The sequence below is a fragment of the Hyaena hyaena genome, unplaced genomic scaffold (assembly GCF_003009895.1).
Source record: "Hyaena hyaena isolate Hyena2069 unplaced genomic scaffold, ASM300989v1 scaffold_75, whole genome shotgun sequence".
NCBI classification, from domain to species: Eukaryota; Metazoa; Chordata; class Mammalia; order Carnivora; family Hyaenidae; genus Hyaena; species Hyaena hyaena.
The window spans coordinates 2,175,404-2,200,428 of NW_024080707.1; the positions used below are offsets into that span (position 1 = coordinate 2,175,404).

The 25,025-nt window shown below is 40.7% G+C and overlaps 1 protein-coding gene across 2 annotated transcripts in view; it reads left to right on the plus strand.

The window, feature by feature from the left end:
* DNAJC6 (DnaJ heat shock protein family (Hsp40) member C6) overlaps positions 1-25,025 on the plus strand; it is a 146,050-nt gene that overhangs the window by 98,746 nt on the left and 22,279 nt on the right. For both annotated transcript variants that reach the window (XM_039233405.1, XM_039233407.1), the window contains exons 2-12: positions 1,334-1,484; positions 2,834-2,883; positions 2,991-3,139; positions 11,754-11,876; positions 16,828-16,961; positions 17,672-17,866; positions 18,766-18,883; positions 20,605-20,684; positions 21,546-21,739; positions 21,845-21,925; positions 24,393-24,827. In XM_039233405.1, coding sequence (XP_039089336.1) covers positions 1,351-1,484; positions 2,834-2,883; positions 2,991-3,139; positions 11,754-11,876; positions 16,828-16,961; positions 17,672-17,866; positions 18,766-18,883; positions 20,605-20,684; positions 21,546-21,739; positions 21,845-21,925; positions 24,393-24,827 — 1,693 coding nt within the window. In that variant the 5' untranslated portion in view covers positions 1,334-1,350. The remainder of the gene's footprint in view (positions 1-1,333; positions 1,485-2,833; positions 2,884-2,990; positions 3,140-11,753; positions 11,877-16,827; positions 16,962-17,671; positions 17,867-18,765; positions 18,884-20,604; positions 20,685-21,545; positions 21,740-21,844; positions 21,926-24,392; positions 24,828-25,025) is intronic.

Consider the following 25,025-nt stretch of genomic DNA (forward strand, 5'->3'; position numbering starts at 1 on the left):
GTCCTCAGTTTTTGTCAGCATTCAAGAATCTCTCATGGTTTGCCTCTCCCCCTTTCCCCCACTATTTCCCCCCTTCTTCTCCCCCATTGTCCTCCGTTAAGTTCCTCCTAATCCTCCTATAAGTGCAAACATACGATATTTGTCCTTCTCTGCCTATTTCACTCAGCATAACACCCTCAAGGTCCATCCATGTTGCTACACAAGGCCAGATTTCATTTTTTCTCATTGCCATGCATGCAGGCTCCTACTTTCTTCCTGTATCAGCCTTTGTAAGCTAAGTTGTGTTATGCTGAGGAAGATTCCCAAAATGGGAATGGAGGTGCTTCTAATAATAAAGGGTTGGTCACCACTCATCCAACATGTTCACTGAAGGTCAGCTGGGAGCTCTGCCGCACAATTTCCTATTCCAGGACCCAGGAGTCATAGACAGAGCACCCATGTTCTCAAACCTTGCAAGGGGAAGGGCAAAGAAAGAGGCAGGGACAGAAACACAGAGAGGGAATTAGAACTATGAGGAGTTTCACACTCACTGTTAAATGCTCTATCCTGAGAGTGACACACAGTACCTCCACTGACATATCATAGACTAGAGCCCTGGTTTTCAACCAGGGGTAATTTTGCCCCCCAGGGGATATGTGCCAATGTCTGGAGACAATTTGGGTTGTTACGACTGATGGCAGTGGGGTACTACTGGTGCTATCTAGTGACTAGGGGCCAGGGTTACTGCTAAATACACTACAATGTGCTGGGCAGCTCCCCCCCTCCTCCCACCATAGCAAAGAAGTATTTGGCTCTAAAGTCAATAGTTTCAAGGTTGAGCTAATCACAAGGGATCAGAAGGTACAATTTTGTGAAGCTGTAAGGAATGAAAAACTGAAATACTTGATAAATAATACTGATGACCACTATGCATCCTAAAAACTGTTAAAAGCCCCCTGAGAAGCTATTTTACATAATGGAAGTGAAGAATGACTTAGAGGGATAGCCATGAGATGAGTCTTCCTAACACATTCAGCTCCCTCGAAGGGCAGAGGAGGCCCCTGAACCCACTTCTAAGCTTCTCTTCCTCTGATGTGGGCACTGTCCCAAAGAAGTATAATGCAGGCCACATGGACAATTACATTTTTTCTAATATTCATATTTAAAAATGTGAGACTTAGAGAAGTACTTCCCTTGGGCTCTGAGGCCCAGCAGCACTGTAGTAACCCAGAGATAGTAATTTCTGAGAGTGGGCATAACTTACAGGAGTATCTGCCCTGGTCTGCATGTGTTTTAAGAATGAAGAGAGATCGTGTAGTCTGTATATCAGCTCCATTTCTGTTTTCATTGGCAGGTGCCTCATCCCCAGACATGGAGCCCAGCTATGGGGGAGGTCTCTTCGACATGGTGAAAGGAGGTGCAGGGAGGCTCTTCAGTAACTTAAAGGACAACTTGAAAGACACCCTCAAAGACACATCTTCCAGAGTTATACAATCTGTTACCAGGTATGTGCACTCTTCCCAGTTAAGTTAATGAACCTCCATGCCTCCAACGAATCTGGTTACCTGGTTACCTGCCAACTGATTTTCTGGCTCAGGGACTGTCAATTGTGTGATATAATTGCATGAAATCTGATCAACCAAGCAGTGTCATTGAAGCCATAAAGTTGAGGCCTTCAGAAGCTATAAGCACAGGCCAGGAGGACTCAGTGCATCATTATGTTAAAATATAGTGGTTGCCATCCCTGTTTTTTGAATCCAGCATCCTGGGTTCTAATGTATTATCTGCCCTCGTTAACCATGCAATCTAGGCAGCTTAATTAGCTTAATTAACCTCTCTGAACTTGACTTTTATACTCTGGTAGGCTTCGTGTCTCTGGTTGGTTTGAGAATTAAATGATAAATGAGATAATAATGAACATGCAGTCTGAAAATATTCACTGGATTGTAATGGAAACATTAATTTTTTGTGCCACACTAGCCCTTTGAACCTTGTTTATTGGAAGACATTTTCTACCCTTCTACTGTATGAAAATTCTTACAAGCAGACCATATGAATTCTATTTTATTCTTAGGTATTAGAAAATTCTAGGATCACTTTAAGTTAAAAAATGCTGTTTTGAATCATAAATTCAAATGTCAAGCCCAAAAGATTAATCAACATTTTAATCTTTGTTCCAAGGTAAAGTTTATCCCTTACCTGCGATTGCTAACTAGGGCCTGCTGGATAGAGAAAGGGGGTCCCTTGTTTATCTATCACGTCCTTGCCTACCCTCTCAGTGTCCACACTTAGAGGAGATATTCATGAGTAGGCAAAGTGCTGGAATAATCAGTGTTAATGAATAAGCACTGTTTTCTATTTTGAGATTGATTCTGTTCAGGAATCAATGTTCACCTACAAAGGATATTTGGGTACAGAGGTTGGAGTGATAGATTTACACTCCTGAGGATATGGGTTGCTTCTTTCAATAAGTATTCTTTGTTAGAGAGAAGGCCTTGAGTGAAGTAAAAGTGGCTACTGGGTGAAGTGTCCAAGTCATGATGGGCAAGTGATTGAGAGGGAGAAGACCTGGCATATTCGGATCATTTTTTTTTTAATATTTTTATTTATTTCTAGGAGAGAGAGAGAGAGATAGCGTGAGCAGGGGAGGGTCAGAGAGAGAGAGGGAGACACAGACTCTGAAACAGGCTCCAGGCTCTGAGCTGGCAGTCAGCACAGAGCCCGACGCGGGGCTTGAACCCACGAACCGCGAGATCATGACCTAAGCGAAAGTCAGATGCTTAACCGACTAAGCCACCCAGGCGCCCCATATTCGGATCATTTTAATGAGCACCCTTTCCTGTCTTGCTTTTAGCTACACGAAGGGAGATTTAGACTTCACTTATGTTACCTCCAGAATTATTGGTAAGTTTCTCATGTTTATTAACAGCTCAGTAGCTTGGCTTTCAGTTTTTGCCCATTGCAACAGCAGACCTGTTTAACTGATATTCTCTCTCTGTGATCTCTCCTAGTGATGTCCTTTCCTCTGGACAATGTTGACATAGGATTCAGGAATCAGGTGGATGACATCCGAAGCTTTTTGGATTCCAGACATCTTGACCACTACACGGTGTACAATCTGTCACCAAAGTCTTATCGAACTGCCAAATTTCATAGCAGGGTAAGGGGTTTTAGCACTGGGATTCCACAGTAGAAGATATAACAGGGTATTTTTCCCTTTAAGAGCTATCCTCAAAGCCTTTGTCCTCAGACACACAAAGCTGATAAACTATACACTCTGGACACTTCTAGACATGAAGTATTTATTAGACTTTTACAAAATATTTTGAAGATCTTCCTTGGGTGAGGACATTTGCAGGAAAAGTTTATCTGTCAGTGAGATACCATATAATTTGGGGGTCTCAAGTCACTTGTGGCTGTTTGCTCAGTTGTTAGAGCACATTGCTCTGAGGCTTAGTTGGAGATTGAATTCCTATGTAGGGCAATTGGTGACCCTTATACTGTAGCACTAATTATGCCCTTAACCTTCCCTTATTGCTACTTGGGCATCATGATGAAGCAGTGCTGCTAGACCAGCATAGACACCTCTCAGTATAAGGGAAATAGCTCTCTGACATTCAGTAAAGGTGCTTTTTTCGTAAGTAGAAAATAGCACACAAGTACTTCACTGTAGGTTTGGTAATACTGCTACTAATATTTGGAGCTTTTATACTGTCCTCAGAGGTGGATCAAGACCTGGGGCACAGAGAATTAAGGTAACTTGCCCACGACCATTACCACTAACAGGTGGTCTAAGGCTTGCTTGTGTTCTTAACCATTGTTCTGGGCTTACAGTATTCCTTGGGAAAGCTGGCTTATCCTCCTAGGGAGATTTTTTAATAAAGCAGAGAAATATTCCTAGTTTCTGACTGGTTAAGAAGACATGAGCATTGGCTTAGGTTTGAATCTGCTGTGGAGTCTGATATTTCTGGCCACAGAGTTCGTGATTCACTCACTGAATTAAGGCTTTTTCTGTCACCAGAACATTTTCAAAAATTTTGATTTAGTCTTACAAATGACTGGTTTTGCAACTACATCTGGGTCTATTCCTAAATAGAAAGGGTTTTCTACACAATGGACCCTTGAAAAGTGAACATTTATTTTGAATAAGCAAAATGATAGCTGCTTGTCCACCCTGTATCTAGGATCTCTCAGCTTTGACACTGGACCACATTTTGCTCCAATTTTAGTTGCCGTTGATAATCTTTGGGATTCAGCTTTCAGATCTAAAAAACACAAGAAGGTTGATCTATCTGTTCTCTGAAGCCTCAGCTGCCCTAATGTTCAATAAGATAAAGGGCAGTTTTGCTAATGACTCTCTTTTCCATGAGTGTTCCCAGAATAGGGAAGAGGAAATCTGGTGGTTCGCAAATGTTAGGGAGCGACAAAACCACCTGGGGTGCTGGTCAGACACCCAGGCCCAGGGTTTCTGCTTCAGCAGGATAGGGGTGTGGTGGGAATCTGCACCTGCTAGCAACTTCCTGGGTGCCTCTCCAGCTGCTGCCCTGGGGACCACTCTCGAGGAGCACTGATAAAGCCATTCTGAAGCAGTTTGGTCTAAATTGCCATTCTGTAGTGGAGATTTTAAAGGCAGCTCTTTTAAATTTTCTATAATTAACTGCTTTTCCCACTCTTATTCCATCTATTACCTGATTCAGAGCAAGTGAATTAACATCAAAAGAAATGTGGGTAGATATTCTGTTTCCTACTCAGATGCAAATCTTTTGGATTGATTTTTATTATTTGGAGACTCAGTGTCATCATTTTCATAACTGAAGAACTATGGAACACCCTTCACAATAGTCTGTAGAAATTTTATTTGATCATGAAAGACCTGTGATAGCCTGGAAAAACTTCCCTCTGAAAGTAAATAAAGATATAATATCATTATAGAAGCATTCATACATATGAGGATGTCTCTTTGTATAGTATTTGAGTTTTTAAAAGTTTATTTTTGAGAGAGAAAGTGCAAATGGGGGAGGGGCAGAGGAAGAAAAGGAGAGAGAGAGAATCCCAGGCAGGCTCCATACTGCCAGTGTAGAACCTGATACAGGGCTCAAGCCCATGAACCATGAAATCATGACCTGAGCTGAAGTTGGATGCTTTAACTGACTGAGCCTCAGGTGCCCCTTTGTGTAGTATTTGTAAAAACAATCTCTACAAAGATATTTAAAGCAAGGCATCTGTTAATGAAACTGAATATTTTGTGACAAGTCCTAACAGTCTTACCAAAAGACCAGTACTTACATATTGAACATGCTGCTCTCATTTGCCCTAGAAGAGCAGGAGAGATGTTTATTTGCCACCTAGGAGAGTGCCTGGGATGGCCAATACATGTTTCTCAGAAGAATGAATGTGCCAAGAATTGTTAAACACATAGATATAAATATTTGGTTCTTATTCTCAACACACTTAGGGCTAGCTGGAAAGAGAAGCCAAGGTATGCTAAAGACAAATGCAAATAATATTTACAATCCCTACTGAGGGAGTTTGGGGAAAGGAGACAGCAGTGATAGCTGGACCTTGAAGCATAAGTAAGTCCTGCTTATGAGTGTAAGTGAAAGGAATAGGGTCATTTCCTCTCTGTGCGAATTTTAGAATGTGTCTTACATAGCCCTTCATGATGTGGCCTCAGCCCTGCCTCTCCAGCTTTTTTTCACTGTTCTCCATTGCTTAAAAAACACCATACTCCAACCAGGGAAGACACACACTGTCTCTTCACATGCGCTGCTCCCTCTTCCTAAGAGACCCCTGTGCCACACCCTTCACTGCTCCTAACAGCCTAACTTTGGTAAGGGGAGGATTTCAATATACCACAAGGCTTTTCCAGTTCTTTTCTCAGAAACACAGGCTTGCACTACCTCTTTCGCCTCTCTCAGCTAGTCCCAGAACTTGGCAGAATGCAACTGGACCCTCTGATCTAACTAGTTCTCTCAGCCCTCATTTGCATCTCAGAAAGACAGCTCCCAAACCTTAGTATTTTCATCTGAGCTCTGTTTTGGATTTGGCTACATCTCTTTTCCAGGCCCTAGTCCTTTCTGTCTCCAGCACTAATGCTGTGAATTGATTTATATCTCATTCTTGCCATACTTAGGAAAGTTTGCTTGGTTCTCATCTTCCAGCGCAGGAGAGATAGAACTATTCCTTCTTCCTTCCAGGATGATGGAGTGCTGGGTCTGCAATTAAATCTTATTTTGTTTGTAAAATATTTTTAAAAATTTGTGTGTATTTTGAAAGAGAGCACAAGTGGGGGAGGGGCAGAAAGAAAGGGAGAGTGTCCTAAGCAGACTCTACACTGTCAGCATGGAGCCTATCCTGGGACCTGATCCTACAAACCCTGAGATCATGACCCGAGCCGAAATCAAGAGTCAGACACTTAACCAACATAAACCAAGTCTTATTTTAATAAATGTAGATGGAATGGGGTGCCTGGCTGGCTTGATTAGTAGAAGATATACCTCTTGATCTTGGGGTTGTAAGTTTGAGCCCCATGATGGATGTAGAGATTACTTAAAAATAAAATCTTTTAAAAGAATTAAAAAAATTAATGTAGATGGCAAAGTCTTCCATAAATACCAGTGTTGGAAAAGACCAAACATGAGACCAGTTTTATTTATAGACTTACAGGAGTCTAGCTCTGTCTATATCTTGGTGCTTGAAATCAGTCACTTTACATGTTTATTGTGTGATGTGTGTTTGGAGATACAGGTGGTGGTGGCAGAGACAGGCCGTCTCCAGGAAGATTTCACTTTGCTGAGGGGAGTCATTTTATATTTTGATTAGCTTTTATGCTTAAAAGCCACATGGTTTGACAGGAACCATATGAAATAATCAAACAGCGGTTTTCTTACTATTTGCATGTGTAATGGAATGTTAGAATAGGACTCATATTTAGTCTCTGTTTTTAGCAGAGGCCCCAACTCAGTATATGCCAGATTGCCCTGCTTTCAAAGTGATGCACTAGAATACCTATTCAGAACTACACAAGAGGCATTGAACATTGTTTTTTTTTTTAACTCTTTTTTGCCAGTTTCCACCCTGACAAAATAAAAATTACCAATGTTAACAGTAAAGTCCTGGAGACCAATGAGATGCATTATCTAAACTATGTATTCGTGATCTGAGGTAAAGAAATATGGGTCCACTGTGTATTTAGATCCATGGAGAGGCTTCAGAGAGTTTAACCATCTCTTCTATTCCTTTTTTTTTCTTTCTGATGGTAAACTATACATGACATAAACTTACCATTTTGACAACCTGTAAGAATACAGTTCGGTGACATTGAGTATATTCACAATGTTGTGTAACCATCACTACTGTCTATCCGCAAACCTTTTACATCATCTCCCAAATAAACACCGTACCTGTCCTCTCTGTAGGTGCCTGTACACTGGTTCACCTTCTGTGCAGGTTTTTAGTTCTGTTCAGAATATCAGAAACCACTGCTTTACATATTTCCTGGCATTGCTGTTGATAAGAAGTAGAAAACTGGGTGAATGGCCACTGCATTTAGCCTGGTCCTAAAGTTCTTCCATTGTGATCACACTCCCGTACCACTTGGAGCATCCTTCCTTCTCTGTTCAACCAGGAAGAAAAGTATGCTGAAGGAGCCCTGTTAGCAGCATAAAAAAAATAAACCCAGCTGATTCCTTTAGAATTTTCCTTCTTTTTGATGGTTTCTAAGCTACAAGATCTTGCAGGAATTCTTCCCTTTTGACTACAAATTGATTTTTGGGAAATATGCTCTCAACTTGAACTTACTTAAAGGTCAGTTTTTTTGTTTGTTTGTTTCTTTTCCTTTTGCTTCCAGAGCTCAACAAAGAGGTCTCTAGAGCTCCCAGTTGTTTCTGCTTTGGTTTGCTGGTTGGTTGAGGGGTGACTTGACATGTTATACTTCATTTCTCCCTCTGCCACCATGCTTCAATTTAAGGATAGGAAATGATACAGTAGGAAAAACACCCCTGGTCTGGAAGTCAAAGGACTAGGGATCCTCACAATGTAGCTCTGCAGGCTTCAGTGAATTGAATATCTTCATCCTAGAAAATATAGCCACCACTTGAAGCCATAACCACCCCACAAATGTAAGATGGAATTGCAGTTAATAATCAGCCAGCAGACAGTATGATGTAATAGAAGGTACATGCGTCTTATTAGTATTTTTTATTGAGATGAAATTTATATAGTATATACAATTTTAAACTTTAAAAATTACCCTAGGTTCACATCTCAGCTGTTCTTCTTCCTGGTTAAATCTCTTCACTTCACCTGAGATGCCATTTTCTTCTGTAGGAAATGGGGATGACAATACAAATACTTGCCTTACAAATACTTAGAAATTTTTTTCTGTAGTTTTTCCATAAGGAATAAACATGAGAGCAGTGTCTACCCTAAGCATTCAGTAAGTGGTAGTTATGATTGATGTTAGTAATAATAAAATGCCACAATAAACGATTGACCAAAATACCCCAGTTTTCCCACAATGGTGTAGATTCTTAAAACATGGTATGGCTCTTGAGTTTGATTCTCTGTGATACCTTTTGAGTTTGATTCTTATGCTCGGCAGGTAGGATGATTCTGCCATCGTATGTCATACTTGTGGCAATGGGGAGAGAAAAATCAAATGGCATCTGGCTCTGGTGCTGTTTTGGCTTCTTTCCCAGCTGGGTGGTGTCATGGCAGCCTGTAATCCATATGCCGTCTTCTGATGCTTAGCAGCTCTGGGAGGTGTTTAGAGAGGCTGGAGATGGCATCGTGAAGTGTCACATGCCCAAGGATTGTGCTGCTTATTGCCTGAACCTGTGAATCCCAGGGAGACACAAAAATAGCTTGCAGTGATTGAATTCCTTAACAATTTTTTTTTGTTTTGTTTATGCTTTAATGTTTTTTCCTGTTTAGACAGAGTACATGCTTTTAAAAAATTCTAATTGTATGTTTGCTTAATGGTGTATAATTATAGATCCAGTAAATATGTAATTATGGAGTACTTTAAATTAATATTATTTACTTGATTGATTTAATGATTCTGGAGCTTTTAGCCTATTGTGCTGAGAACAATTTAGCCAACTTTTAGCTGAGACTCATTACAGATATTGACATTTAGTGTTTGTATGGTTGACATTCAGTTTCTAAAAGGTTTAAAAATAGTGCCTGGAAAAGCAATTTTTTCATACTTTTCTATGATTGCAACCTAAACAACAACAAAATTGATTAGCCTGTCCCTTTCTTGAGATACTGTACATGTAGACAAATCTTAGTACAAGAAATGATTCCCAGTGGGGCTTATTCCTATGTTCTTTCAATCATTCATTCACTCAGCAAATACAGAGTATCTGCCATTCAACTAACACATGGACACAGCTCTGGGGTTACAAAATGAATAAGTTATCATGTCTCTTCTGGTGGGGCCTAGTATCTAAATGAGGAGACAGAGGGAAAAGGTTAACTTGAATACAGATTGACAATATGCTGACACTTACTGCACTTATGTTGCGCTACTTAATTCTCATTACTGTCTTGTAATGCCCATTTTCACTTTACACACAAGAGATTGGGGCTCCGAGAGATCAGTAACTTGACTAAAGTTAATCAGGTTGTAAGTGGTAAAGCAAAGGTGAAAACCCAGCTCGTGGGTTCAGCCAGGTTGCTCTACTGATAAAAGCTGTAATAGATGAAAATGGACAAGGGCATAGGTATGAAGAACTATGTTAACTAAGATTTCTGTCTCTGGGTGTAAGAGAAACTGTCAGAAACAAAAGAGTACTTGAACTTGAGTTTTAAAGGATGAATATGAATTTATTAAGGGAAGAAAAGCATTACAAACAAGAAGCAGCTTGTACAAGTGTAAATTTTGTAATTTCTCTGAGGGCAAAATTGATTTTACCAACGATTTTTTTTTTTAACCAATATATCATTTCTATTTCTTGAGAACACAGCAGCAGGGAATCCATTTGGTGGTAAAGAATGGGGGCAGAAACAGCCTCCATTCATGTTGGGTAGAAGGGGCAAGGTGTTCTGGAGTTTAAACTGGCAGAGGCCCAGTAGTGGGTCACCCTGGATTGTTTGTCAAGCATTTCAACTACTTTGTTTAATAAACCATACCTGTCATTGCCAAAGGTATAGGAAGTGAGTACCTGGAAGGTCCCCTGCCATTACCCTACAATCATCTTGTAGAAAAAGGTACAAATTAACACACACACAAAATGGGCTTTTTTGGCAACTCCTGAGAAAGAAATTTGACTGGTGATGATCTGGTTACCAGAAAAGGGCAAACCAAATAGATTGCTCCTGCCTCCCTTTGGCCACTGTTAAACATTAGGAATTTGAGATACTCATTTTTGTTTTTTGTTTTTTATTTTTCCTTAGGCCAAGTAGTGTTGCAGAGTATTTTCTGATGACTCCATCCATATAAAATCTAGTCTTTTTTCAGAATTTCCTACCTTAGCAACCAGCCTAAGCCACCATCATCCCTGACTTGAACTCCTCAGCAGCCTCCTGACTGCTCCTCCTGGCTACTCTCATGTCATCCACATCCATTCTCCATACTGGATCTTAAGAGGTCTTTGGAAAATGCAGATAAGAGTCACTCCTTCTTAAATATTCTCCCAGATCCTAGCAACACTTTGTATGATCTGGCCCTTCAGTCTACCTTCTTGCCATATGGGATTTTACTCATTTAGTTCAAACATAGCTGGCTTTACCTGAACTCAGGGCTGTGCGTTGGCGGTTACCTGATTCAATACTGATAATAATGGCTAACATTCCTTAATCATTTTGTGCATGTCAGATACTGGGCACTCTTGAAATACATCCTCATGTACTAACCTCACACTGTGAGGTGCATAGGTAGGTTCCACTCACCACATTTTTGAAGAAAGGCTAAAAAAGGTCACAAAGTTTGCCCAACTTTTTATTATCTAAATTAGTAAATATATAATCAGTTGGGGCTTGTCCCTAGTATTTAAGACAAATGATAATCTCTACCAGTATCATGTTGTCCCACAACGATTTATACTCAGAAGAGTTGGGTTGCTCTGGTGGTCCTGACTGGCAGCATGACTCTAGACAAGACAGACTCTGAGAGTCTGTTTTCTCATCTGCAGAATGGGCATCTTGTTAATACCAGTCTTGTATGATTCTGATACAGCTCAGAGCCAAATATAATTCTAGGAACATAGCCGGTGCTGTGTAATGGCTTAAATGAACATGTGTGTTAGATAAATGAAAATACTGAAGGTTGCTCCCATGGAGCTGTGGATTCCTATAGTAAGACAGAAAGAAATAAGAGCTCTGAGCAAGTGTAGCTTTGGCTCACTCTGCAGCTCTTTTCATGTTCTCATGAGAGCTGGAATAAAATTAGGGAATAGTGCAGGATTTATAAAATAGTACTATAATTAAGTATCTAATAGGCAGGTCAAAGCATTGTATACTTAATAGAAGTTAAATGCATTGTAACCTTACAGAATTTAAAAAATCCAAATATGTAGTTTAAATGGTCTATTTTTAATTTAAAATATACTTCAAAATGTGTTGTTATACCTTTACCGGAATGGAATTTTTTAACTAAGAAATTGCTATCTTAAACAACTCTTCTTTCTGTGTTTGGACCCTGTTCCCACCTCTTCCTGGCTATACTAAAAGAGAATGTGGTATTGTATTCCAGAAGTTGTTTGCTGTGATAGCTGCTTCTGGAGAGGAGTCACTCAGAGAATTCATTTCCCTCTGCTCTGTTCTCTTAGGTCTCAGAATGCAGTTGGCCCATCAGGCAGGCCCCCAGTCTGCACAACCTTTTCGCTGTGTGTCGGAACATGTATAATTGGCTCCTGCAGAATCCCAAGAAAGTCTGTGTTGTCCACTGCTTGGTGAGTCATCTTTTTTGTTGTTGTCATTTGTGGTAGTTGGGTTTGGTTTGGCCAAATACAGCTGGCTCTACAGAGACTAGTGACCAGGTAACATTTGAGCTGATTAAGCTTTTTGAATTCCTACTTAGGAATTAGGTGATATGAGGGATATAAAAATGACGGAGGAATTTATTCTTCTTGCCTTAAAGCTTGAGTACCAGTGAGAGAGGCAGATACATACACGTAAGGGCCTCTAGAATGTGCTAAGTATTATAAAAGAGGTAGAAATAAGGACTGTGGGTACATAGGCAGAAATACCATTGAGTTCTGTGAGAATAAAATTGATAAACACATGGCAATATTTATCTTTTTGTGTTTGAGTGAAAATGAAGAAGACCCCTATGCTTTTGTAAGTGATCACATAGATTGATTGTATTTTACAGCAATTTCTAGTGGGACTGATGAATTGTCTGACCACTGACTTCTTAGAGTCCCTTCCCCTAACTCTTCTCTGGTGGACTCTTACCTATTTATTGTTTAACTCAACATATGGTAAAGTCTTTCTGACTGTTGAGTATTTTCACTGTATGGACATTCCTACTGTATATCTGAATGTCTTCTGTGGCATTTAATACACTTTGTCATCATGATCTGGTTGTCTGCCTGTTTTCCCACTAGACTGTGAGCATCTCACTGGCAAGAACTGTGTCTTCTTTACCTTTACACCCCAAGTCTGAAAGGCTTTAATAAGTGATTAAATACATGATATAGTGAACACACAAGTGGAATCTGAGAATAAATACTGAATTTATTCATTCTTCTGTAAACTTCAGGATGTATTTTGTTGCTACATGATTACTTGATGATCTTCTTCCTCCTTCTTGAGAACCAGTTGGCTAAAAGAGGGGAGAAAGTGAAAGAACATATTTTCTTTCCATCTCACATCCCCAAACTCTTGGTAACAAAGGAAAAATACGTGGTGTCCATAGGAGTTTAATGGGAAAGGCCAAAGGGTTTTCCCGTCGGAGGCACAACAGACTGTGCAACAGAACAGATTACTTTCAGGGACTAAGCAGACTTTAGGCACCTTGGTGATTTTCTCTTCACTTGAGAACTTTGGAAAAGTTCAGAGAGCCGAAGTCTGACAGCTTTGTAAGGGAAGATGGCTCAAGAGATAAGAGGCTTCTAGTTCTTATGATACAATCTTGAGGAATAAAAAGCCAATGAACAAGAAAAAGAAGTAGACAAAGGATTATGACACCGTTGGCTGCTCTGAAGCTCACTGAAAAAGGAGACGATGAGTCAGACATCTGTACAAAATCTTTGGGAAATGGAATGGAAGCTGGAAATGGGAGCTTTTACTTTTATCATATGTATTTCTGTTTCATTAAAAATCATCAGCATATACTCATCTTTTGATAAAAAAATATTAAACTTTTAAAAAGACTTTCATGGTAGATAAAAGAGGGGGACACATCCAAGAACCATGAATCATTTAAGAGAATCAGGAAGGCTAAATCTGGAAGAATTAAGATTAAGAAAAATATCTTAAAAAAAAGAAAACCCTGTCCTTGAAATAAGGACAATAACAAATGCTTGAAGACATGGTACAGTCTTAACTCCTTTATTCTGTTTTCTTTATCAGGGGAGCAAATGTCAGGCTTGGACAGTAGTAACAATGATCATTAAGACAGAGCTGATAGGTAGTGAGATAATAAAAGAGCCTCGCAGTACTTTAAAAATAATCTACTCTCTAGAATTAAATTATGTCTCAGAATGCTGAAAGCACTTGGAAAAGCAATCATGGATTCCTTATATAATATGAGGAAACAGGAAGAAGAAGTGCCAGGCAAAGACAGGAGAGTTTTTCCAAAAGACGGAGAGGTTGATCCTGGAAAGTTACAGGCTCGTGGACCTGATGGCAATTCAAAACAAAATTCTAATATAAATCTTTGCACAGATGATTTTAAACCCTTAGGAAAAAGGAGTTCTCCACCTGCGAGTTTATATTTCAGGTGATGGGACACACAGAGATCCAGTTTCCTGCTGTCCAGCTGACCCTAGGTGGGACACACTCGTCCCAGGCAACCCCGGGTGAAACTGCTCCTCGCTCGCCAGCCCAACCTGGAGGGGATAGGAGCAGTGGCTTCCGGCTCGATCCCCAGGGGGAAGGCGAGAGGCTTGAAACTGCTCTGAGGGACTTGCCTGCGAGTTTATATTTCAGGCAATTTCAGTGGGGCGCATGGACTGAGATCTGGAAACAAGGCCTGGCTTGGGATATAGAGCATGGCCCACCTTGGCTATGCCCCGCCCCCCGCACAGGGAGATCACAGCCAAAAGAGTGAGTTGCAATGCTTGGTTCAAGAAGGGACCAGGGCGCTGCCAGATTTCTCCCTACAGCCACCAAGGCAGGACCCTCGAGGGATGCACTGGACCAAACCACGCCCATCCCTGCTAGAGAGCTGCCTCCTCCTCCTCGTTCTTCTCCTCCTCCTCCTTCTCCTTCTCCTCCTTCTTCTCTCTCTCTCTTTTTTTTTTACCGGAGCTGGGGCAAGGAAAAAGGAGTCCTCATTGATTCATTATGAACACACATATCAAAACAGCTAACCTTTTACAAGACCAATGGACTAGTAGGGATAGTTCATTGTATTCCTGCAAGATATTTCCCAATTTCCTATAATCAAGATAGAGAAGTTTCTGCTAGGTTGTTATACATCTAGTTGGATTGTGGCTAAGTGCTTGCTTCCAAAGGCAGGTGATTAATGGATCAGCATCCTCCCAGGAGAAGGTTGCATTTAGTTGCCCTTTTAATTAAAAACAGTGATGAGGATGTGAAGATCAAGCTAACAAATTTCTCAGAAATGGGAGTGTCATATAATGATTCTGGATTTTAAAAGCCTTTGCAAGTTGGTTGTTTAACAGAAACTAACAATGTGAAATTAAACACAAGATAAATGTGAAGTCCTGAATCCTGTTGTAAAAGATGAAATATATTTGTCTCTTAACACGTCATTTGAAAAAGAACTAGGGGTTTTAGGAGATAAGAAAATGAACAAGAACTTAGGGTGTGACTTAGCCCACATATAAACTAGTTTGGCTTAGGGTTGTGTTAGTAAAAGCATAGTTTCCAGAATAAAGGAGATATTTCCTCTCTAGTTGGTTGGAGTGCACCTCACATTTTACATTTCACATCTGGGTAGCACATTTAAGATTGTTGTTTTAAAACGAACTGTTCAGACAAACTTCACCAAATGATGTTTCTTAAAATGGAATATCAAGTAAGGAAGAATCAAATGAATTGTATATTAGTTAGAGTCCTTTAGAGAAACAGAACCAATAGATAATGTGTTTATTATAGGAATTGGCTCACACAGTTATGGAGGCTGAGAAGTCCCACAATTTGTTGCTATCTGCAATATCTTGCAATCTAGAGAACCAGAAAAGCTGGTGATGTAATTCAGTCTGAGTCCAAGGCCTGAGAACAAGGAGCTGTGATGTCCCAGGGAAGAAGAAGGTAGACATCTCAGTTCAAGAAGATAAAAAACTCACCCTTCCTTGCTTTTTTATTCTATTCAGACCCTCAGCAGATTAGATGATGCCCATACACATTGATGAGCATATCTTTTTTCACTCAGTCTACAGAAGCAAATGCTGATCTCTTTAAAAAATTTTTTAATGTTTATTTTATTTTTGAGAGAGAGCAAGAGAGAGCGGGGGAGGGGCAGAGAGAGAGAGAGAGAGAGAGAGAGAGAGAAAGAATCCCAAGCAGGCTCTACACTGCCAAAACAGAGCCCGATGTGGGGCTTGAGCCCACAAACCTCAAGATCATGAACCAAACCAAACTCAGACACTTAACTGACTGAGGCACCCTGAATACTGATCCTTTTTTGAAACATTCTCCAGAAGTAATGTTTTACCAACTGCCTGAGCATCACTCAGCCCGGTCAAGTTGACACTTAAAATTAACCACAGATTAAGTGTGTCTTTAACCTGGAAAATAGAAGGGTTGGTGGAAGGGGAGGCTATTTCAGATGCATGAAAGGCTATCTCAGGAAGAAGGAAGTAGGTTTACTCTTTCCTGACAGAAGGAAGAATGAGGATCATTGAGTGGAATAGACTTCAACTCTACATTCAGGATAAAGAAGAACTTTGTAATTTGGACTGGGCTGGACTTCTTCAATAGCAACAAGCCTCCTGTCACTCAGAGTATTCTAGAAGAGCCTGGGCCACCATCTGTGAGGAATGTTACTACATGTATTTCTCTACTGAATGTGGCTGAATCATGTGAAGTTTCTTTATGTTATATGAATATAGGAACACACTTTGGGTGAAATATATACATAGCATATTCCGAAAAGCAGTATATGCCTAATCTGTGAACTCTACCTCAGGCTTGCAACCAAGAGACCTCAGCTACTAGTTCTGATCCTATGAGTCCAAAGTTACTTTGAAGATTTCATTATTTTCCCATAAATCTATGCAAATCAAGTTTATCTCACTTGGTTTCTTAGGTTAGTAGTCAATTTTACCCTAAGAATAAGCCTTCCTTGCTGCTTTGTGATTTGAAGAGCTGGGACAGTATTTGGTTTTCAAGTGAACACATTTTATTTTAAGTTTATTTATTTGTTTTGAGAGAGAGAAAGCATGAGAGAGAGTGCATGTACATGAAGTGGGAGGGGCAGAGGGGGGGTGGATTCCCAAGAAGCCTCTGTGTTGTCAGTGCAGAACCCAATGCAGGGTTTGATCCCACAGACTGCAAGATCATGACTTGAGCTGAAATCAATAATTGATACTCAACTGACTGAGCCATCCAAGGCCCCCTCAAATGAACAGTTTTGAACTGAAAATCATTCTGTTAAGAAGAATTCTCCTCATTCTCTCATCCCTCTTTTAACCACAAGTACAGCCATTCTCTGTGGTGAGTGGCTGACTGGACCACGTTTGTGACAGGTTTATGTATCTTCCTTGGCAGGATGGACGCGCAGCATCATCAATTCTGGTTGGTGCTATGTTCATTTTCTGTAATCTCTACTCTACTCCTGGCCCAGCTGTTCGATTGTTATATGCAAAGCGACCTGGAATTGGACTGTCACCATCCCACAGGAGGTAAAGTAAGCTAGATGCAGGGTAGGCACAATTTCCAAGTGATATTGTGCACTTAAGAAAAGGAAGACCCTTTTTAGGTAATTGACAATATATTTCTGTTAGTCATAATTCCTTATTTTCTCTTATTTATTTATTTATTTTGAGAGAACAGAATGAGTGGGGGAGGGACAGAGAGAGAAGGAGAGAGAGAATCCCAAGCGCTGATAGCACAGAGCCTAACGTGGGGCTTGATCCCAAGAACTGTGAGATCATGACCTGAGCCAAACTCAAGAGTCAGACGCTTAACTGAGTCACCCAGGAACTCCTTCTTTTCTCTTATTTAAATTGCCCCTTTTTATTTTTTTGAGTTGAAAGCGCTTCTGATGATAAATTTCTAAAATTTTTCCAAGGCCAGCTTTTAGCTGATAAACTTAACCTGGTAGATCAAATAGGAATAGATATGCCAATACAAAGCTAGCATAAAGCTTCTCTAAGCTTTTTCATTTAATAAGTACCCCTTTATCGGTTCTTTGGGGGAAGTACAGTCATGTCACTAGAGAAAAGCTTTCATAAGTTATTGGTTGCATTCTCTTTTGGTAGTTAATATTTAAGAAATTAACACAGTAAATTGTTATTATGTTAGTAATTTACAAGAAAGACTTTGTGACCAAGATGATTTTTCTTTGGTCTGGTGTGCTGGGTACCCACAGAATGTCAATCTTCTATTTCAGATACCTGGGCTATATGTGTGACCTACTAGCAGACAAGCCCTACCGCCCTCACTTCAAGCCTCTCACCATTAAGTCCATCACTGTCAGTCCAGTCCCTTTTTTTAACAAACAGAGAAATGGGTGTCGTCCTTACTGTGATGTACTCATTGGAGAAACCAAAATATATACGACCTGTGCAGATTTTGAACGAATGAAGTAAGTCATGATACTTTTCTTCACGTATTCTCAGGAATTGCTCACTTCTTATCAAGGATGAATTATATTCTTCCTGTGAGGGATACATCATTGTGAATAGGCTGATATTTTTTAAACAGTTCAGTGCAGGTTATAATCCTAGAAAAGCACAACTAAATCAAGGGATGTTATGGCTCTGTCTCAAATGGAACTACGAGCTAAGGGACTAACATGAATTATAATGAGGGTTAAGACAGCAGTGGGAACAGAAGACCTGCACATTTAGGAAAGAGATGACCTTGATGAGATTTGTTCAGGATAAGGGAAGAATCAGGGCTGAATGAAGTTTCTAGGTGAGCAGCTAGGCAAATGGTGATGTAATGAAAGAAGTTATAGAACCCAAAATAAAAATCAGGTGCCAGTAGGAGTTGGTAAGGGGTGTGGAGAGAAGAGTGTGGATGGTAACATAAAATGAAGTTAGTTTAGAATAAGTTGAATTTGGGAATTGGTTATCTAAGACCCTCAGAGCATGGCATTGCAGTTTCTGTACTGATTTTGGTTGGACACTTTTGTTCCCTCTGTCTCTGCTTTTACTATTAATTTAAAGTTAGGAAACAACAAGTATATCAGGGCTAGGTGTATTTGAGGATTATGAGATCTGCAGAGTAGGGATGGTCAGTCGATTTATTGGAAGTCCAAATGGGACCAAGAGAGAGGAGGCCCTGTATTAGATCAACACCCATCCCATGGCAGAACCAGTTTGCATCCATGGCTGTGCTCCTGACTCTGCTTAAGGTAGGAAATGGTTCTTGGGTCCAGGCTTGGGCAACAGGTCCCTTGGCTAAAGCCACAGAGGCCTATACCTATGTGATTATACAAGATTGGACTCTTTCAATGTATATTTTTGTCTCTGTTTATAGAGAATACCGCGTCCAAGATGGAAAAATCTTTATACCCTTGAGCATCACTGTGCAAGGAGATGTGGTTGTTTCCATGTATCACTTGAGGTCAACCATAGGGAGCCGGTTACAGGCTAAGGTATGGTTTCAGGAATAATCATGGCATAAACTCTTCTAAACCTTCAATAGGAGTATTTTATTTTTATTTTTAAAATAAGCTCTATGTCCAGCATGGAGCTTGAGCTTATGACCTCAAGATCAAGAGCTACATGCCTGGGGCACTTGAGTGGCTCAGTCAGTTAAACATCTGACTCTTGATTTTGGCTCAGATCATGATCTCGTGGGTTCATGAGATGGAGCCACATGATGGGCGCTGTGATGACATCATGAAGCCTGCCTGGGATTCTCTGTCTCCCTCTCTCTTTGCCCCTCCCCTGATCACACTCTCTCTCAAAATAAATAAATAAACATTAAAAACAAAAGAGTTCCATGCTCTACTGACTGACCCAGCCAGGCATCCCTTAATATAAGGAGTATTTTAGAGTCTATTCTCTGTACCACTTCGGGCTTGAGTGACTTGTGGTTTTAGAATTAGAAAGAACCTTTAAAGATTACTTATGCCTATTTCCCTCATTTTATAGGGAATGAGACTCAAGAGGTTGTTATTTGCCCAAAGGCCTTGGCATGATGACTTTGCCAGAAACTGACAGCTCTAGAATTTCTACCAAACCTTGCCCTTTAGAAGCTTGTGCCCTCTTTTTAGTGTCCCATTTGGATCAACGTGAGAGGAGATATTTCTATTAAGGATGTAGGATTAAAGTAATTATATTTTTTCAACTTTTTATTACAATAAAATTCACATGACATAAAATTCACTCTTTCAATGTGTATAATACGGTTATGCTTAGTATTTTCAAAAGGTTATGCAGCACCACTATATCATTCCAGAACATCTTCATCATCCCCAAAAAAACCCTATACCTATTATCGGCCACTGCCCCTCCCCTGCTTCCATCCCGTGGGCAATCACTATTTTACTTTGTGTCTCTAAGGCTTTGCCTATTTTGCACATTCATATAAGTGGAATCTCATACAATATGTGATTTTTTTTGGCTGATGTCCTTCACTTAGCATAATATTTCTGAAATTCGTCCATGTCGTAGCATGTATCTGTATTTTGTTCCTTATATGGGCAAATAATATTCCATTACGGCTGTATCACTTTTTATTAATCTCTTCATCAGTTGATGGACATTTGGGTCATTGCCTTTTTTTGGATATTATGAATGATGTTACAAGTAATTGTATTTTAATTCATCAAATATTTGCTAAGTGCATGCTCTGTCCCAGTCATTGCCTTAGGGGTATAGGATTGATAAGAATAAGACTGTGTCCCTGCCTTTAGGGAGCTCAGACTTACAGGAGAAATTCACACATGTACAAATATCCACTCTCATAATGGAGGTAGGATGAGATGCTATAATAGAAGTGGTTTGTTTTAGCCAGTGATGGCTACAGAGAGAATATGACCTTTTAAGGTGGCCCTTGAAGGATGAGTTCATTAGGTTGCAGCAGGGACATCCTAGAGAGAAGGAATGGAATGAGCCAAAGTATGGCAGTGTGCAAGAATATGGGACATTCGTGGAAGAGGAAATGGCCTGCCAAAGCAGAGTTCATGGAGATGAGAGGCTAGAAATGACCCTGAGCCATTTCCAAATGGGAAGGCCACTTAGTATTCATACTCAACAGAAGCTCTGAATTAGAAACAGAGGAAGGTGCATGGCTCCCCGAAGTATAATTTCTTGATACGATTCTCCTTTCTCTGGTTGATTGTCATGTGCTTCTCTCATGTATTTGTAGGTGACCAACACTCAGATATTCCAGCTTCAGTTTCATACTGGATTCATACCACTGGATACCACAGTTTTAAAGTTCACCAAGTGAGTGTTTCTTGGACCGAAATCCCCTTTCAATATAAGTAGCTGTGAAATGCTGGAAGCCAAGTGCCCAAGGCTTATTTGCTCTGTGCTGCAGCAACCCCTGGAATCCTGTGCTGCAGGACTTTTGAGTGTAGCTTAGCAACACAGAGAGCGTGGTTGCATTTCACAGCTTGCAGTTGGGTATAATTTGTCTTGAGCCCTAATGGATCAAAGATTTCAAATGGAAAGGTCTAAAATTCCATGTGAGAGAACAAGACTCAACAAAGAGGAAGCAAAGTATCAATACTGTGGCCCTTTGTATCTGTGTATCCCTTTGTGTTTTTTGCCATCAACAGGGATGGCAGTTTAAGCAGTGGTGTGACATGAGCAATGATTCTAGAGACAGGATGCCAGGCTGTAGCACTAAAGCAGGGTACCCTTCTTTACCAGACAGTGAACCTTAGTTGCCTTATTATATTGTGCTTTAGGGAACTCAGAGGGATGGCTAAAGCCAGGGTGATAGGTGAGAGTTGTGGGGGTCAGGGTAGGGGTAGACATTCAAGAACTCAGGGTGGCAGCTGGGGACTATCCCATTACGTTAACAATTAATTTGGCCTTCCCCGGGCATACTGGCTGGATCTATTGCCCTACTTCCTAGAATGCTTTTATATGCAGTAGTATCCAAATTCTTTAGTACTCATCATTCTCCTCTTTCCTCTAGTGAGGCCAGAACAGTAAAGTAACTTATCTGGTTAGTGATTGACTTTTCTCTAGGAATGAATCTCAGGGTTAAACCGAGTCAACCTACAGTGGTTTCTGTGCTGAACACCATACTGGTGTCATTGTTTTTCACTGATCTTCTTCTTTTAAATCCCTATTTAGACCTGAGTTGGATGCATGTGATGTACCAGAAAAATATCCTCAGCTATTTCAGGTGACTCTAGATATAGAACTACAGCCCCACGACAAAGTGATAGACTTAACCCCACCATGGGAACATTACTGCACAAAAGATGTCAATCCCAGCATCCTTTTCTCTTCTCACCAGGAGCATCAAGATACTCTGGTCTTAGGAGGTATGCGTCACCTGGTGCTTTTGTTTTCAGGAAAAGGCCTCTGTGTTATTATCACTTTGACTTACTTCCTTTTTCATTAATACTGCATGGCCTCTTCTCTTGCAGGACAGGCTCCAATAGATATCCCTCCGGACAACCCCAGGCATTTTGGGCAAGGTGGCTTCTTTTCCTCTCTCTGTTGGCAAGGTACTTCCAAGCATTTCTCTAAGTTATGTGGTTAGATACTTAAGTTATGTGGTCTATGAACATGGTTAGTTCTCAAAGCAACCTCAGAGGAAGGTGTATTGAGAAGTCATCCCTGTTCCTCCTTACTTCACACCCTCTCTGCTCATTCTTTTATCAAATCAGGCAATTTGAAATCACCTCCCTACTTGTAACTCCATGGATACTCTTAGACTGATATAAAAAGCCATTTTAAGCTGAATTCTACCTTCCCTTTCTATGCTGTCTTTTGGATTATATCTTTCCTGGATTTACGAATAAGTGTGATATTTTCTGGGATTTCCCTTTATGATGTCAACACACAAATTAAAAAAAAATTTTAATATATATATCTTTTTTCTGAGAGAGGGAGACAGCGTGAGCAGTGGAGAGTCAGAGAGAGAAGGAGACACAGAATCTGAAACAGGCTCCAGGCTCTGAGCTAGCTGTCAGCATAGAGCCCGATGCAAGGGTCAAACCCCTGAACCACTAGATCATGACCTGAGCTGAAGCCAGACCCTTAACTGACTGAGCCACCCAGGTGCCCCATGTTGACACACAAATTAATAAAAGACTCTGTCTCATGTCCTCAAGTACATATTCTGAAAATATAAAATCTGGCATTTCCCCCAGAGGGCTCTTGCCACTAGCAGGGCAGAGATCTAAGCTTCCCATGGTACAGAAAAGGCAAACCCTTTGCCCATATGTCTCTGCTATGTGTTTTAACAGCTATGGCAAAAATTGGGCTCAATCATAGTAACTTTTCCCAACAAACCTGGAGATATTTTTAGAATCTCTCCAACATAACACCTCAGCCTGCTGCCATCAGTAGACTGGCATTGGCATTCTATCCACACATTTGCCTCCTTGCTATAGAGTTTGCTGAGCTGAACTGAAAGATTCAGTGTAGAATTAAATCATAAGGACTTTCTCTGAGAAAGTGGTAGGAAAATAACTTTGGCAATGCTCTGGTTAGAGTCTTGATCGACCTTTCTTCACCATGAGAACATGAGACAGTATTCCTGTTGCCTACAGAGTTTTCCATGTTTGGTGGAAAAAAAAAAAAGTTCACAGAAATCCTTTGAGTTAAAAGCCTTACTTTCAGAATTTCCTCCTGGGAAATGGGACCAATATAAAAAAATTGGAAAATACAGTGAAATCTAGATATAAGGTCAACTCTCCAGTTTCCCCCAGTAACAGGTCCCCTACATCTTACCTTCCTCACATAAGAGTTTTTAATTAAACTTCACTTTTTCCTCTCCACTGACATTGTAGTAATTTAGAAATCATTCCTGTTAATAGGCTCTGAAATAGGTTTTAGCACAAATGCACGATTTCTTATCTGAACTTCGCAGAAGTATTTTAGGAATGCACAAGTTTTTGAATTTTAGAAAGGTGATATGGGACATAAATGTAGATTACTTAGCATCCCCAGCAGCATCTCAGACAACTTGTAATGGAACGTATTAATGTTTCTGTGGTGAAACATATAGAAATAATAACCTTGGGTGAGGTAAATGAAGACTATAAATATTTTCATATCCATCCCAGCCAGATTTTTTCACCACCCAAATTTGTTCCAAACTTAAGGAAACCTTTCCCTTCTCATAGCTTTTTGCATTTCAGAATCGAGGATTAGGGATGTGGATCTGTCCTTGATTTAGAATGTGGTTCTACCTGACATTAAATAACAAAGTTCCCTTGGAGGATTTGTTTCAAGGAGGGCCTGGAAAGTCACTCATCAGCCTCTTCATCCCTTCCCCAGAAGAAACCTCTTCCTGCTGCCCATTTTATGCTGAAAGTTCTCTTTCCAGGATGGTATGAGGACCATCCCAAGTGGAGCCTCTATGGCTATTCACTGGTTAGTGTGTGGTTCACTTCTGCTCCCCACTGTCAGAGGAAGGCCACATGGGGGAAAAAAGATAGTGAGAGGAATCAGCAAAGGATTAAGAAATTATGGGTTTTTTTTCAAAGCACCTAGAATAGCACCCAGAAGACAATAATCATAATCATAAACACATCCTATTTAATGTTGATCTGAACATGTTCTCTTTATCATCTCATGTAATTTTCTTAGTAGCCATCTGAGTTAGAGTTAGGTACTATTGGTTACCCCCATTTTGCCAAGAGGAAGCCAGGACACAGAGAAGTAAAGTAACTTTCTCAGTGTCATAAAGCCAGTAATTATAGCTGGGATCCAAACCCAGGCTATCTGGCTCCAGACTTCCTGCTCTTCCCTGCTCCATTGTACTTCCTCTCAACTGCTCAACAAAAGGTGATTGGATGGAATGGGAAATACATCCACGTCTCCATTGGTAAGGGTCCAAGGGCATTGTTTGCTCAGGGATGCTCCTTCTGTCTTTTCCAGAGTTATGTACTAACTGTACCTCATAAAAATTGGTAATGCTGGGGCCAGTAACTAACTATCTATTGGCATATTGGCCTTCCTTAGATCAGAAGTCAGAAAAATCGTTCTGTGAGGAGGACCATGCTGCCCTAGTGAACCCAGAAAGCGAGCAGTCAGATGATGAACTCCTGACCCTTTCCAGTCCACACGGCAATGCCAGTGGCGACAAACATCACGGAGCTAAGAGGCCCAGCAAAAAGCAGCCAGAGCCAGCTGCCCCTCCACCCCCTGAGGATGTGGACCTTCTGGGTCTAGAAGGATCTGCAGTGAGTAAGAACTTCTCTCCGCCGGTGGCTCCTCCCACCAATTCTGAACTGCTGAGTGACCTGTTTGGGGGTGGAGGTGCAGCCGGGCCTGCCCAGGCAGGACAGTCAGGGGTGGAAGACATGTTTCATCCGAGTGGACCTGCGTCTACCCAGTCAACACCACGCCGCTCTGCCCCCTCCACCTCCGCATCTCCAACCCTAAGAGTGGGAGAAGGTAATTTTTTTCAAGTTACACTGAACCTCTCAATTTTGAATTGTAACCTTTGGGCCCAGCAAGTAGTACTGAACTTCCCTAGTAAGCTAGACTTCTCTGGTCTCCCTGAAAGTCCCTTAGATGTCTCTATTTAAAGTTAAATGGAGCAATATCCATTTTGGTAGGACAGTGTAAGAGTGTCCTACCCCCCCGGCCAAG